General features: G+C 41.6%; 1 protein-coding gene across 1 annotated transcript in view; it reads right to left on the bottom strand.

Moving 5' to 3' along the window:
• Positions 1–15546, bottom strand: part of LOC122885456 (kinesin heavy chain-like) — a 69518-nt gene that overhangs the window by 40524 nt on the left and 13448 nt on the right. Inside the window, exons 2-9 of the mRNA XM_044216564.1 lie at positions 11649–11736; positions 11381–11454; positions 9161–9265; positions 7134–7182; positions 6980–7035; positions 6803–6890; positions 3221–3345; positions 2352–2456 (exon numbers count right to left, since the gene is read on the bottom strand). Coding sequence (XP_044072499.1) covers positions 2352–2456; positions 3221–3345; positions 6803–6890; positions 6980–7035; positions 7134–7182; positions 9161–9265; positions 11381–11454; positions 11649–11736 — 690 coding nt within the window. The remainder of the gene's footprint in view (positions 1–2351; positions 2457–3220; positions 3346–6802; positions 6891–6979; positions 7036–7133; positions 7183–9160; positions 9266–11380; positions 11455–11648; positions 11737–15546) is intronic.

The following is a 15546-nucleotide window of genomic DNA, read 5'->3' as shown; positions in this document are numbered from 1 at the left end:
TATCTAGTTAAAGAGTTTTGAATGAGCTGAAGTCGCTCAGTGTTCTTTTTTTTTTTTTTTTTGGGAGGCCAGTAAAAAGTGTTTTACAGTAATCGAGTCTGCTTGCAGTAAAGGCATGAATACATTTTTCCGAATATTTTTGATTTATAAACAGTCGTAGTTTAGCTTTGTTTCGAAGGTGGAAAAATTATGTTTGCATCACCTTGTTAATATGGGACTTGAAGCTCAGATCTGAATCTAAAATAACACTAAGACGTGTAGCCTCAGATTTAATCCAGGGAGTCAGTTTCTGCAAATTATTATACAACATTTCTCTTTTTGTTTTAGGGCCAACTAGTAGGATTTCAGTTTTATCCTCATTTAATTTATTGCTTTTCCATTTATTTATTGCCAAAAGACAGGTAGTGATGGAGTTTATGGCTGCAGCATCAGCTGGTTCAGCAGAGATGTACAGTTGCGTGTCATCAGCGTAACTATGGAAACATACATTGTGCTCTCTAATGATGTCACCAAGTGGCAGCATGTATAGTGAGAATAGTGATGAACCAAGGCAGCTCCCTTGTGCAATCCCAAAACAGATGTCATGTTTCCCAGACACATGCTCTCCAAGACTGATGTAAAACATCCTCCCTTTGATGTTTGAACCAGTTTCACACACAGTCAGGAAGACCAACCAACTTTTCAAGATGATTGATTAAGATGTCCTGTCTTGCAAAGCTCAGTTAATGTAATACAGGTTAATGTTGCCATGGTTACATCTTTTTTTACAGGGTTTACTGATGTCATCTGTGTTCACATCAGCAGCAATATTGGCTCTAACTGAAGTTATTTTGTTATTGAACAATGCAAGTTCTTCACGATTTGATGCAGAGAACTGCGGACGGGTGGGGCCAGTGTAGCTGGTCTATAGTGGAAAATAATGTTCAACAGTTTCCAGCATTCTCTTTAATAATCTTAGAAAAGTAATCCTTTCTTGCCAGACATATTGCTTTGTTATAGACAGTCATAGCTTCTTTGTATATATTACAGTGATTACCTAACACGGCAGCAGCGGATGGCCGCCCACCATTGAGTCTGATTCTGCCCAAGGTTTCTGCCTGTTAAAAGGAAGTTTTTTCTTGCCACTGTCATCAAGTGCTTGCTCATGGTGGGATTTGTTGGGTCTCTGTAAATAATATTATAAAGAGTACGGTCTAGACCTGGTCTATAGGAAAAGTGCAATGAGATAACTTCTGTTATGAATTGGTGCTATATAAAAAAATTTAATTGAACTGTGAGTCTAGTTTTCCTCCAGTTTCTTTCAGCTGCTTGACTAGAGATTATTTTAATCTCATTAACACAGTTATTGTTTAACCATGGGGAGATTCTGTCAGTCGGCCTCTTTTTAACCTTAAGTGGAGCAGCAGTATTTAAAGCAAATGACAAGGTGTTGTTGAAATTTCCAACCATGTTATTTAAAGAGCAGTCATAGCGGTATGGCTCAAATGACCTCATAATATTAGAGAACTTTGCTTCAGCCTTGCCATCTAGGAATCTCTTTTGAACCAAAAATTCCCTTTTAGTCTTTGTTAAGATTAGGTTGGCATCAAAAAACACACAGTGATGGTCAGAAATACGACCTTCTAATACTGAAACATTGTCAGTGTTTAACCCTGTTGTTAGTTCCAAGTCTGGAATGTTACCATGCCAATGAGTGGCTCCATTTACATGTTAGGTTCAAAGCTGTCCAGTAAATTCACAAGCTCCAAAGCTTTGGAGTCATTCTTTTTGTTGATATGAATATTCAGGTTTCCATTCAGGATTAATCTATTATATCTAGTGATACCAAGTGAGCTCTGAGAATTTCTGCAGAAACAGCGATCGATATCATATAATGTAATGATGAGTACTAATAGTTCTGCTTTGAGATCAAGATATTCAAATGATGGTCAATGTCATGACACACAAACTGTGTAGAGAAAATGCCTGCAGACCCTCCTCCTTTCCTGTTTAGTCTGACTGACTGATAAAAATTATAGTTTGGAGGACAAGCCTCTATCAGTTTTGCTACACCAGTAGTGCTGTTTAGCCAAGTCTCAACTAAAAACATTAAATGCAAATTCCTTTTAATTGTCAGATCATTCATGAAGAAGTTTTATTACTGAGTACTGAAGTTACACAAGAGGCCGAATTTATTTTTAAAAGAAGAAATGTGATTTTGTGACATTTAGATTTCCTGTCTAACAAATAAAGCTGAATTCTGAATATTTATTTACATTAGACAATGTCATGTTGGCTAGTATTATGTTAGCTAATATCATGTCAGCTAGCATTAGAAAACTGAAGCATGGAGACATGAAGTGAAGACTCACCGTTCCTTCACTCAGAGCAGCGATGACGTTGCCGAGAGCAGACAGAGACTTGTTGATGTTCTTGGCCTCATCCAACACGGAGCCTTCTGCTCCCGTTTTACTCACCTAAACAAAATATCATCATCATCAAGCTATCAGTAAAATCATTTGGACGAAATTAACTTAAGAAGCTCATGAACAGCTGAATGATGAAATAATAATCACATTAATTATCTGTTCTTGTATGGTCCTACCCATTAATCAATCAATTGATGTGTAATGATTTCACAGTTCACTGAATTCCCCATCCATTGTCAGCTGTTACAAAATAATCACGTTGTGTTCATTAATAACTAGTGCTCTATTTTCTAAGAATCAGTTTTGAATTATATATAAGCCTATATTTAGTTTATTTATTTTTAGAAAACTGACAGTGCAGCTCTCTGGATATTTTTGTGGTAAATGGACTGTACTTATATAGCACCCTTCTAGTCTTTTCCGACTACTCAAAGCGCTTCAACTATATACAGTATCACATTCATCCCATTCACAGACATTCATACACTGATGGCAGGTGCCAACTGCTCATCAGTTCAAAGAAACGAATGAATAATTCACACACCGAAGGCACAGCCCTCGGGAGCAATTTGGGGTTCAGTATCTTGCCCAAGGACACTTCGACATGCGGGCTGTGCTGCTCCTTTCTGCTACTTAGTGAAGAAATTGTTCACTACTGGAAATGTTTAATGATTCTGAAAATAGCAAGGATACCTGAACATTATTGGGAAATGTAGTTAATGCAATTCCTCAACACTGTGATAAAGGCCAAAAAAACACAGTGGTGTTTTGATGTGATGGATCATTAAATGAGTCTGTTGGAGCAGTGTGACCTTCTCGCTGCCTGCCAGGTCGACCAGGTAAAGTTTCCCCGACAGTTTCATCTCCGTCTCCACGTTCTCCTGCTTGATGTTGATCAGAAAAATACTGTGACTGCGAGAGCTGTGCTCGTTCATGTCTGTAGAAAAAAACAAAGGGAAATACATCTTAAAGGTGGGGTATGTGATTCTAATCTAATACATGTTTTTTTTTGTCAAATTCAGCAAATATCTCCTCACAGTCCGCTAGCTGCCTGTTCAGTGTGTATGTTGAAAAAACCTCCAGTGTTTGTACTCAGCCCTGGCTCTGTTAATGGGAAATAAACAAAGTGGCTCGGACCGAGCCACACAACCCTATTCCAGCCATTATTTGTGTGTCAGGTAACGTTAAATGACTTGCCCACAGACATTCAGCTCTACGTTCTAGTTTGCCAAGATATGCTGTTGTTGTGATGTTAGCTATAGTAGCAGGAGAGTTGTGAGTATCGCTGTCTGGAGCTGGTTTGCTGTGGGAAAACATCTCGTCCTCTCTGGCACAGCAGCAACTGTAGGGACAGTTTGCTAACCCATAACATAGCTAAGCTAACCTACAACTTTAGCAAGTAAGTGTCAAGCAGAAAATTACTCTACAAGACCAACAAGTGAGCATGTGGATTCTTCAGTTTTGTTTGGCAATTATTGCATATTCTGCAAAAGTGGCACAGTGAAGAATGCTTCTGGCAATAGATAAAGCTTGCATAAATTCCAATCAAATGCATATAGAAATACTGAGAAAAAAGCTATGGAACTAGGTGATTGAGATTTGTTGTGTTGTGTTTACTAAGGGGGCACAATTTCATGACTGCTGTCGCAAGCAGTACTTCTTAAAACGAGCACCTCAGCCTGACACTACAGCTGCTGCAGTTGAATTACCTACAAAGTAGGCAATGATCAGTTTCCCAGTTTCACTCGGGTGTATATAAAAACTGAAGTTATTCGAAAGGGTCAGGTTGACAAACTTGCTTATTTTACAGTTTTGTATAATGAAACCTAAAGACAATTTGGAGAAACTATATAACAAGCCATAACCTGAGACTAAAAATCAAATGCTGTCCTGATCTGCCTACTTAAATGTGGAGATGGTGTCTGCCTCCCGAACCCAAACTGGGACCTGATTCCACAGGAGAGGAGCTTGATAACTGAAGGCTCTGGCTCCCGGTCTACTTTTGGAGACTCTAGAAACCACAAGTAACCCTGCATCCTGGGAGTGCAGTGTTCTAGTCGGGTAATAAGGTATTATGAGATCTTTAAGATACAACGGTGCCTGACCATTAAGAGCTTTGTTGGTGAGGAGAAGGATTTTAAAAATATGATCTCTTTTCCTAGTTCTTGTCAGTACACGTGCTGCAGCATTCTGGATCAACTGGAGAGTCTTAAGGGACTTATTCGGGCAGCTGATAATAAGGAATTGCAATAATCCAGCCTAACTTGTGGCATCAAATCAGAAAGTGATTCAGTATAAGGCCACAAGTGCATTTATCTTTCAGATGGTCATCAAAACACAGCTACTAAGGTCACAAATCAGCATCACTGACCTTATGTGCTATCCCCTGACTCTGACACCAAATTCCATCTCAACAATTGATGGCTTCTTTGCAAAAACCAACAAAGCACAAGGATGAAAACAAGAAAACCACTCATTCATTTACTTCTCAAGTACTGGAGCTCTCCAGATATGATGGAAGAGATCCTCCGAAGGCCTGTCATCTTCATAGAGGCTGGTAAAGCTTTCAAGATCGAATCTCATGCTGGAGTGATGTCAAAAGAACTTGTACCTGAGATCTGTTCAAACCATGAAGAAACTGATGTGAGGCTGATCATCTAGTATATCAAAACCAAAATGTCTCGCATCAAAACTGTCAGAGTCAGAGTAGAAGACTCAGACATTTTCTTCATTCTCCTCTATTAAGCCAATCATTCACAGTTGACATCATCGTTGACATGGGAGATAAATTGATCAGTATGGATCAATGGCTTTAGTCCTCAAGTCAAGCAAGTTGATGAGGCAAGAGAGAGCCTCGAGCTTCGACCAGGTCTCTTGATTGATCTTTTAACCTTTCCACCTGGCAAGAGTGTCCTCTTGCAGCACATGAAAAGAGTCACCTTCCAAGTATGCATCTGGAAAAGGGCTCATGAACACTACCCAAAAATCCCATCCCCTCTTGACCATGGGTTTCATGTGAACTCTGAAAATGGCAAGCTAGAACCACTATGGTTTGAGGGTCACACCATCCCCAAAGCCCTCGTTGATGTCTTGGCTGAAGAGGGGAACGAGGGTGATCTAGTTGATGAACTCCATACAAATATGGTTGATGATGAGGAAGAGGATGAAAATGAATATGATGATGATTAACCTGTTAAAATCCATTGGATCAACCGTGCACCGGATCAGGGTTACGGTTTGGGGATGCCAGTGACATCACAAATTAAAAACTCACTGGCTCCCATAAAGTTTGGCCCACAAATTTGGTATGTGGTCATTTTCATAGTTGTAACATTGAGCATGGCCTCGTTAATGCTACTCAACGATGACTTATTAAAGACAAAAAAAATAATAATTTTTCCTTCATGTTGGAGCTGATGTAGAGTAGGTTGTGTTTTAGCCCCGTACTAAATGAGCACATTTTCACAAACTAGAGCATGTTCCCTTTCAAATGAGTCATCATACATGTATTCTGGCCTTACAGGTCTTCTATTACAAGCTTCTTTATTTGGGTATGGCAATGATGAAATAAAAAAAGAAATAAAAGATGATTTTTAAAGGTGTTAAAGGGACTTTGATGCACCCTTGTTTTTAGATTTTTCTGTTGTCGTTTCTCCCTTTGGCTGTATTTAGAGCGTTTATCTAGGTCTGTTGTTAAATGTTATGTACTTAGGTGTGCTCATTGATTTGCAATAATTATAACTATTCATGGTTGGCTTCTTGATCACATGCTAGTCTGTATTGTAAATGTACACTACTTGAGTGTATTATTTTGGACAAGCTATCTATGCATATACAACATAAAAATATTTTGAATACCATTTAAAAGCATTTGTTGTCCTACTGTAGTATATACTTTTCATGTTCTTAACTTCAGATAGCAGTAGTAACAGTATATATGAACATATTGTTAGATGCAAGAAATATGTTTACCCCCATATGGAAGAGTAGCAATTTCTCTGATTTGAGGTATAGTGAAGACTTTCAGCCAGAGCAAGTGTAACCTTCAAGATTGAAAGGTTGTCTGGTAATATTCACCATAAAGTGCTGAAAAATAATCCTATTTGATGAGAATTTGTAAAGCAGACAGTAATTTTTTTGTCTTTTTGGGGATGTTGTGGTGATATTTTAAAATAAAACTGCAGCAAGCCCCAGAATGTTATTTTGCTTCTTTCCCCCCTAACGTGTCCCAAAAAAGGGGTTTTGGGCCCCCTGAGACCAAACAGCCCAGAGTTGGGGGTGCTCGTTATCAACGATGGTCCAAGGTATGGGATAACAGGAAATAATAGTGGAAAACAAGGTAGCAGAAAACATCCTGAGGGCTGGACCTGGATTCTGGCCTATTAGAGACTCACTGGTGACGGCGACGTGTCTGTTTGCTTTTCCCTCGTCGATGACGTCCATCACCTCGTCGGGACTGGAAACAAAACGCTCCGTGCAGCCCTGATAGGAAATACACATCAACAAAGTACTGATAATGCATATTTGGTCATAAATGTGACATTATTCTTTAAATATTAAAGAGCAGATACCTTCACAAAAGGAACCCTGTTTTTGTCCTCATGAACAGCCAGGTTTGTCTTTGACACTGAAACATGAATCACATCAGTCAGTAGGTAGATTTTATTCCAACAGTCCTCATCAACACTGTGAGGTTGTTGTTTAAAAATGAAATATTATCCTCACCATCGAGCAAGTCTCTGATTTTATCCAGATAGATTTCAAAATAAGAAACCTGCAGAGAAAAAGAGACAGATTCACATGAACACGTTTCATTGAGTACTAACACAATATACAGTAATATATACTGTATGTTACTAAAATATATTACTATATATGTAATATTTTCTCATTTAAAGCCAAAGAAGATATTATATAAATGTTTTCACAGGCTGAGCAGGACTAAACAGGACCAGAAAACCAAACTTGATGTGTAAAAACGATTCACTCCAGATTTTTAAAAGATAATTTTATACATTTTAATACATATTTAAATTAATAGTCATTAAATGATTACATTTCAGTGTCAGTGATGATATATATGTTTTTTAACAACAGCTATATTGATGAAAATGTGATTATTTTGGAGACACTATTTTGCATCCTAGATAATAACATAAATTAAACATGAATTCTCAATTGTGTATTTCTAATCTTTTAATTTTATTAGCTAACACTTTATTTGAAGGTGGGTGAATAAGACTGACATGACACCTGTCATGAACATGAATGACTCTTTATGAAGGTTTATGACTGTTGTCATTAAGTGTCATTCGGTTTTTTAATTATGTCACTTATCATGCACATTGACATTGTTTGAAATGTCTTTGTCATCCTTATGACAAGTCCAAATGGTTCCAATTTACTTTAGATCAAGGGAATTATTCATGACACAATTATAACATTGGCTGTCATGAGATATGGTCTCATGGCAGCAACATATGACAGTATAATGTAATGTTAACACATAAAGCTAAATAGTTTCTTCTTAGTTAATGTCAAGTACATTTAGTAACAAAACAAAGACATTTTTGTCATGGTTAATGTCAAGTTACAACAGTCATAAACCTTCATAAAGACTCCTTCATGTTCATGACAGGTGCCATGTCATGGTTATGGCGGGTGTCATGTCAGTCTTATGCACCCACCTTCAAATAAAGTGTTACAGTTAAATTTAATATTCACAAAAGTGGAACAGAACTTTAACTTGATTAATTTTTCTATTAATCCAAAGGCTGTAAAAATGATTCATACTAAAATTTTATATGAATTGTAACTCCCCCAGGAGTACAGTTGATTTTTCTTCTGTAAATAAATATGATGCTTATATGGTTTTTTTGTGTTACATGGTATTCACTCTTGTTGTTAATGTCGATAAAAAAAAATAAAGTGCTGATATATATGAGTGCAGACCAGCTGGTGAACAGTGAACATATGGAGAGCAGGTGGGTCAGTGAACGCCTCACTGGAGTCTCTGCAGGACGTCTGATCATAGATCAGATTTAACTCTTTCTATACAGACAGTTTGTACAGTTTTTGCTGAGGAGGACACAGCAGAGAGGAAACTGATGGAAATCTAAATATGTGTAATAAAAGATAAGCAAAGGATGTTTTAAATATTTAGCGAGTTCTTTTCTTACAGCTGACATGAAAACAGAAACACATTCAGAACCTACAATCATTTTGTATTTTCATTCATAATTTAACTGATTTTTAAACAGTTTTAACTGATGTTTTTCAGTCATGTCTACTTTGGTATTTATGTGATGTGTTTGTTTTTATTCTCTGTCTCACTGTTGAGCAACCAAAGAAAGTGATTGAGTGACTGATTAATTGATATGTGAACAGCAGCTGTTTGAACTCTTGTTTGCACATGTTAACATCCTTTCTAAATCAGTCAAACTTTATTTCTATAATGTATGTTATTTATGTTCACATTATTATACAATATTGTAGCACCTTTGCAGCAGGTTACTGCAGGTCACTGATATTCAGGTGAAGGACAAACTAACAATGCAGCAGAAATAAACTGGAAAACAATGTGGGAATAATGTTTTAGGTAAAACACAGAATTAAACATTATAAAATGTAAAACAACATGTGAATAAAACAATAAAGTGTTTTAATAAATTTTTTTGTGGTTTCAGTTTGATTCAGACGGCTCCTGACTCATGTGACTGATGTTGTCATCAGTGTAAAGATGACATCATCACCTTGATGTGAAACTCCAGGTTCTCGTCCATGGAGTAGATGTGGTCGAAGATGTCTCTGGCAATACGAGGAATGATTCCCATCAGACGAGGATCGTGCAGGTTCCCCTGGAAAATTCAAAATAATTAAAACATAAAAATTTGAAAAACATAAAAAACATAAAAACCCATTGTTTTAGCACAAAACTTCAGGTTAAAAACAACAGATTCTGTCATGCAGATACATGAGAGCATTGAAGGCTCCGGTCATTCAACATCTGCAGTACCATGCTGAGGATGTTCTACCAGTCTGTGGTCGCCAGTGCTATTTTCTTTGCTGTGGTGTGCCAGGGCAGCAAGGTGAGGCCGGGGTAGCAGGGTGGGAGGGCAGCAGGGCAAGACCGGGGCAGCAGGGCGACGCCGGGGAAGCAAGGGGAGGCCGGGGTAGCAGGGTGAGAGGGCAGCATGGCGAGGCCAAGGCAGCAGGGCGTGGCCGGGGCAACAGGGTGAGGCCGGGGGAAAAAAGGGCGAGGCCGGGCCGAGGCAACAGGGCGAGGACAGTCAACGCCAACAGAATCAACAAGCTCATCAGGAAGGCTGGCTCTGTCCTGGGGGAGGGGCTTGACTTTGGTGGTGGTGTCAGAAAGGAGGATGCTGCGCAAACTGAGGAGCATCATGGACAATGACAATGACAGGAGCACCTTCAGCAGCAGACTGTTACCACCACGATGCACCACACAACGCCACAGGAAATCCTTTCTTCTTGTGGCAATAAAACTCTACAACTCATCTACCTCAGGCAGAGAGATGGACAGCAGAGGCATGAGGTGCCCCCAGCTTCCGTTTCTGCTCTGCTTGTTTAAATCTCCCTCTTTCTCCGTGGATTACAATCATTACAACTCTCTGATTTACAGGACACTATGGGTCAAAATGTGAAATAATGGGACATCACGTGAAATATCATGGACATAATCAAACATTTTGAACCATATACACTTACCTGTACTTCAGAGTTGTACATACATACATACATACACTTCTCATACATATCTGTGATGAATACCTTTAACCTAATTACATTTCTGATAGTGTACATTTGGTTTTGCACCTTATTGATAATCTTTATTGTTTATATTTTCTTTTCTTTTCATTCTATATATTTGCACTCTTCCTACTTTGTACTGCAACTGCTGCACAACAATTTCCCTCGGGATAAATAAAGTTCTATCTTATTTTATTTTCATGACTTTAAATAAACAAAACAGCTGTTCAGTTTGAAGATGAGGTATATACAAAGATAAATGGATGAATTAAGTACTTTATTGTCCCACTTCACATAAATCACAAAAACAAATTAGTTTGGTGAGAAACAAATACAATTAAAAGTAAAAGTAAAATAAATCTAAATAGAAAATAGAATTAGTGCTGCAGCTAACGATTATGTTATTCTCTTGATTAACCGATTAATGGTTTGGTCTATAAAATGTCAGAAAATTGTTAAAAGCTGAGGATGATTCAGTCATTAAATGTAAACTCTCCAGAACCCAAAGATTATTAATTTACTGTCACATAAGGCAAAGAATGTCTGGTGTTAGGGTTATTTAAAAACAATTATTTGATTATCAAAATAGTTGCAGATTATTTTAAAGATAGGACTATAACGTTAACTCTACTGAATATACACTGTACAATGACTAATATACTGTACATGTCAAGTCAATACTGCTAAAAGCTGTACAGTAAACAAAAAGGTACATGAATATTAATAATAACTAATAATTGACTGTACATTGAATATATGTAGAAAATAAGAACATATGCATAACACTATGCATGTAAACAGTAAAAACTAAATGGTGAGTTTTAGTTTGTTTGTTGTTCAGTGACTCATTCTGAGGTAAAACTGTGTAGTATGGAGGGAAATGTGTCTCAATATTGATGACAAATGTGTGTTTCATAATGTATTTTCCACTTAAAGTTCACAGATCTAACAGCTACATGTCCAGAAATCTTTGTGAACGTTTTTTGTATTTATTTACAGATTGTTAAATGTGTGATCGTCTGACACGTGTGGATTAAGTTACATTTGTGTGTTTGAAGATCCATAAATGCATGTTGTGTTTAAGTGCTGGTCACAAATCACCAATATTGAGACTAATTTCTCTCCATATTAAAGCATGTTATACTGAAATGTGTTAATTAAAATACATTTAAAAATAAAGTGTTGCAGTGAATCAGACTCACCTCCATGGTGTGAGTCTTTCCGGATGACGTCTGACCGTAAGCAAAGATGGTCCCATTATATCCTCCCAACACATCTGAAATGCACACAACATACAACACACATACAACATTCATACAACATACATACAACATTCATACAACATACATACAACATTAATACGGATAAAAAATAAACATGATGGATAAACATATAATGTGATCAATAAACAATTAACATGATGGAAATACACAGAACATGTATTAAGGGTTAATAATCAGGTGAACTGACCTTTAACTATCTGTCTGGCACAGGTGTCGTACACCTGAACCTGTTCAGTGTTTGGAGGGAGGACTCTGTCAAACACATATGGCTTCCCCTGAAACACAGGAAACACACCATCAAAATAAAAGTCTGTTTTAACACTTTAACACAGGGTTTTCTCCTTCCCTCTTTTAAGTTGCTTTAAGGTTGTAAAATCATCTTGTTCCACTCTGTCTGACAGTATAATACTTATTATATTCTGTGTCCCATGTTGTTGCAGCTCTTCATTGGAGCGCCATGGAGGCCACCATGTTGCACCGCCATGTTTCTACAGTAGCCCAGAACGGACAAACCAAACACCAGCTCTAGACAGGGCCTTTTTCGTTTTTCACGAGTTTTATGGCCACCGTAGTTTCTCCTCCACGCTTGGAAGAGGAGGGCGAGGCGAGCGGGATTCACATAGTTGCAATCTGCAATTTCACCAGTAGAGGCCACTAAATCCTCCACACTGGCCCTTTTAAATACAATTCTAAGGAGTCACATAGTTTTAATGATTTTTTTACTATTAATATGTCTCAAGGATTTTAAAAAGACGGCCAGTTTGTTTTCAAATGCTTCAAAAACAAGATTTTAAAAATCTACATTTGTGTAAATAATATTTTGCCAGCAGAATCATATTGTTTACAAGATATTCTTCAAGACAGGGTAATCAGCAGATACTCAGGAAGACTCCTTCCTGAGGGCAAGGCTTAAGTAACACAGAGTAGCTGAAATTTCTGAGTTCTCAGACCATTTGTTCACAACTGAGAATGACTTCCGGATGGGAGCCAAAACGTCTTGATTCTGAAACAGTGTCCAGATGAAAACAACTGAAACCTTTTCTACGATTTACAAGAAATTCAACATTTCTGTCATGCATAAAGATTCCCAAAACAATTGTTTTTAAATTTAAATTGTGCAGATTGTTCCAAAGAGCTGCTGAGAGTCTACAGGTATAAAAAACAGGTTTTAATGATTCAATATCAGACTTACAAAATGTGACAATATTACATTCAATATTAAATGCTTGGTGAAGGAATTCATTACATGGATAGATTTTTAAAATTGCCCCTCCTTGAACCGCCACCTTAACGTGGTGGAGGGGTTTGAGTACCCGAATGACCCTGGGAGCTATGTTGCCTGGGGCTGTATGCCCCTGGTAGGGTCACCCATGGCAAACAGGTCCAGGGTGACGGGTCAGACCAAGAGCGGTTCAGAAGCCCCTTATGGATTACTTAAAATCAAGGCCAGTTACGTCGCCCGGATTGGCGCTACCGGGCCCCACCCTGGAGCCAGGCCTGGGGTGGGTGCCCGACGGCGAGCGCCTGGTGGCCGGGCCTTTCCCACGGGGCCCGGCCGGGCACAGCCCGAAGGAGCGACGTGGGGCCGCCCTCCCGTGGACCCACCACCCGCAGGAGGATCCGTAGGGGCCGGTGCAGAGAGATCTGGGCGGCAGTCGAAGGCAGGGGCTTCGCGACCAGATCTCCGGACACAGAAACTGGCTCTAGGGACATGGAATGTCACTTCGCTGGGGAAGGAGCCTGAGCTTGTGCGGGAGGTTGAGCGTTACCGGCTAGATATAGTCGGCCTCGCCTCCACGCACAGCCTGGGCTCTGGAACCCGTCTCCTCGAGAGGGGCTGGACGCTCCATTTCTCTGGCGTTGCCGGGCGGGGAGAGGCGGCGGGCTGGTGTGGGCCTGCTCATAGCCCCACAGCTCAGCCGTCACGTGTTGGAGTTTACCCCAGTGAACGAGAGGGTCGCGTCCCTCCGCCTCCGGGTGGGGACAGGTCTCTCACTGTTGTGGCGGCCTCACGGGCCGAACAGCAGTGCAGAGTACCAGGCCTTCTTGGAGTCCCTGGGAGGGGTACTAGACAGTGCACCACCCGGGACTCCGTTGTTCTACTGGGGACTTCAACGCCCACGTGGGCAAACGACAGTGACACCTGGAGAGGGGTAATCGGAAGGAACGGCCCCTGATCTGAACCCGAGCGGTGTTCAGTTGTTGGACTTCTGTGCTAGTTACAGTTTGTCCATAACTAACACCATGTTCAAGCACAAGGGTGTCCATCAGTGCACGTGGCACCAGGACACCTAGGTCGGAGGTCGATGATCGACTTTGTTGTCGTATCATCTGACCTCCGCCGCCGCGTGTCTTGGACACTCGGGTGAAGAGAGGGAGCTGTCAACCGATCACCACCTGGTGGTGAGTTGGATCCGCTGGCGGGGAGGAAGCCGGACAGACTTGGCAGGCCCAAGCGTATCGTGAGGGTCTGCTGGGAACGTCTGGCGGAGCCCTCTGTCAGCAGGGTCTACAACTCACACCTCCGGGAGCTTCTCCCAGATCCCGGGAGGTTGGGGACATTGAGTCCGAGTGGACCATGTTTTCCACCTCCATTGTCGATGCGCGGCTCGTAGCTGTGGTCGCAAGGTTTCTGGTGCCTGTCGCGCGGCAATCCCGAACACGGTGGTGGGCGCCGAAGTAAGGGATGCCGTCAGGCTGAAGAAGGAGTCCTATCGGGCCTTGTTGGCTCGTGGGACTCCCGAGGCAGCTGACAGGTACCGGCAGGCTAAGCGTGCTGCAGCCCGTGCGGTCACAGAGGCAAAAACTCAGGACTGGGAGAGGTTCGGAGAGGCCATGGAGGAGGACTATCGGTCGGCCTCAAAGAAATTCTGGCAAACCGTCCGACGGCTCAGGAGGGGGAAGCAGTGCTTCACCAACACCTTGTGCGGTGCGGGTGGAGAGCTGTTGACCTCGACTGGGGATGTTGTCGGACGGTGGAAGGAATACTTTGAGGATCTCCTCAATCCCGCTGTCACGTCTTCCGAAGAGGAAGCGGAGGCTGGGGACCCGGAGGCGGACTCATCCATCACCCTGGCCGAAGTCACTGAGGTTGTTGGCAAGCTCCTTGGTGGCAAGGCTTCGGGGTGGATGAGATCCGTCCTGAGTATCTTAAGTCTCTGGATGTTGTGGGACTGTCTTGGCTGACACGTCTCTGCAACATCGCGTGGCGGTCTGGGACAGTGCCTCTGGACTGGCAGACCGGGGTGGTGGTCCCTCTGTATAAGAAGGGGGACCGGAGGGTGTGTTCCAATCACAGAGGGATCACACTTCTCAGCCTCCCCGGTAAGGTCTATTCCAGGGTACTGGAGAGGAGAATTCGTCCGATAGTCGAACCTCGGATTCAGGAGGAGCAGAGTGGTTTTCGTCCCGGTCGTGGAACACTGGACCAGCTCTATACTCTCCATCGGGTGCTCGAGGGTTCATGGGAGTTTGCCCAACCAGTCCACATGTGCTTTGTGGATCTGGAGAAGGCATTCGACCGTGTGCCCGGGCGCTTTGTGGGGAGTGCTCTGGGAGTATATGGGGTCCGGGGCCCTTTGCTAAGGGCTGTCCGGTCCCTGTATAACCGGAGCAGGAGCTGTGTTCGCATTGCCGGCAGTAAGTCAGACCTGTTCCCGGTACATGTTGGACTCCGCCAGGGCTGCCCTTTGTCACCGGTTCTGTTCATAATTTATATGGACAGAATTTCTAGGCGCAGTCAGGGGCCGGAGGGTGTCCGGTTTGGGAACCACAGGATCTCATCTCTGCTGTTTGCAGATGATGTCGTTCTGATGGCTTCTTCAAACCGGGACCTGCAGCATGCACTGGGACGGTTTGCAGCCGAGTGTGAAGCAGCTGGGATGAGAATCAGCTCTTCCAAATCTGAGGCCATGGTTCTTGACCGGAAAAAGGTGGTTTGCTCTCTTCGCGTGGGTGGGGAGTCCTTGCCCCAAGTGGAGGAGTTTAAGTATCTTGGGGTCTTGTTCACGAGTGAGGGACGGATGGAGCGTGAGATTGACAGGCGGATCGGTGCAGCGTCTGCAGTGATGCGGGCGCTGTATCGG

This window comes from Siniperca chuatsi, linkage group LG12, assembly GCF_020085105.1.
Source record: "Siniperca chuatsi isolate FFG_IHB_CAS linkage group LG12, ASM2008510v1, whole genome shotgun sequence".
NCBI lineage: Eukaryota > Metazoa > Chordata > Actinopteri > Centrarchiformes > Sinipercidae > Siniperca > Siniperca chuatsi.
This window is presented reverse-complemented; position numbering and strand designations above follow the sequence as displayed.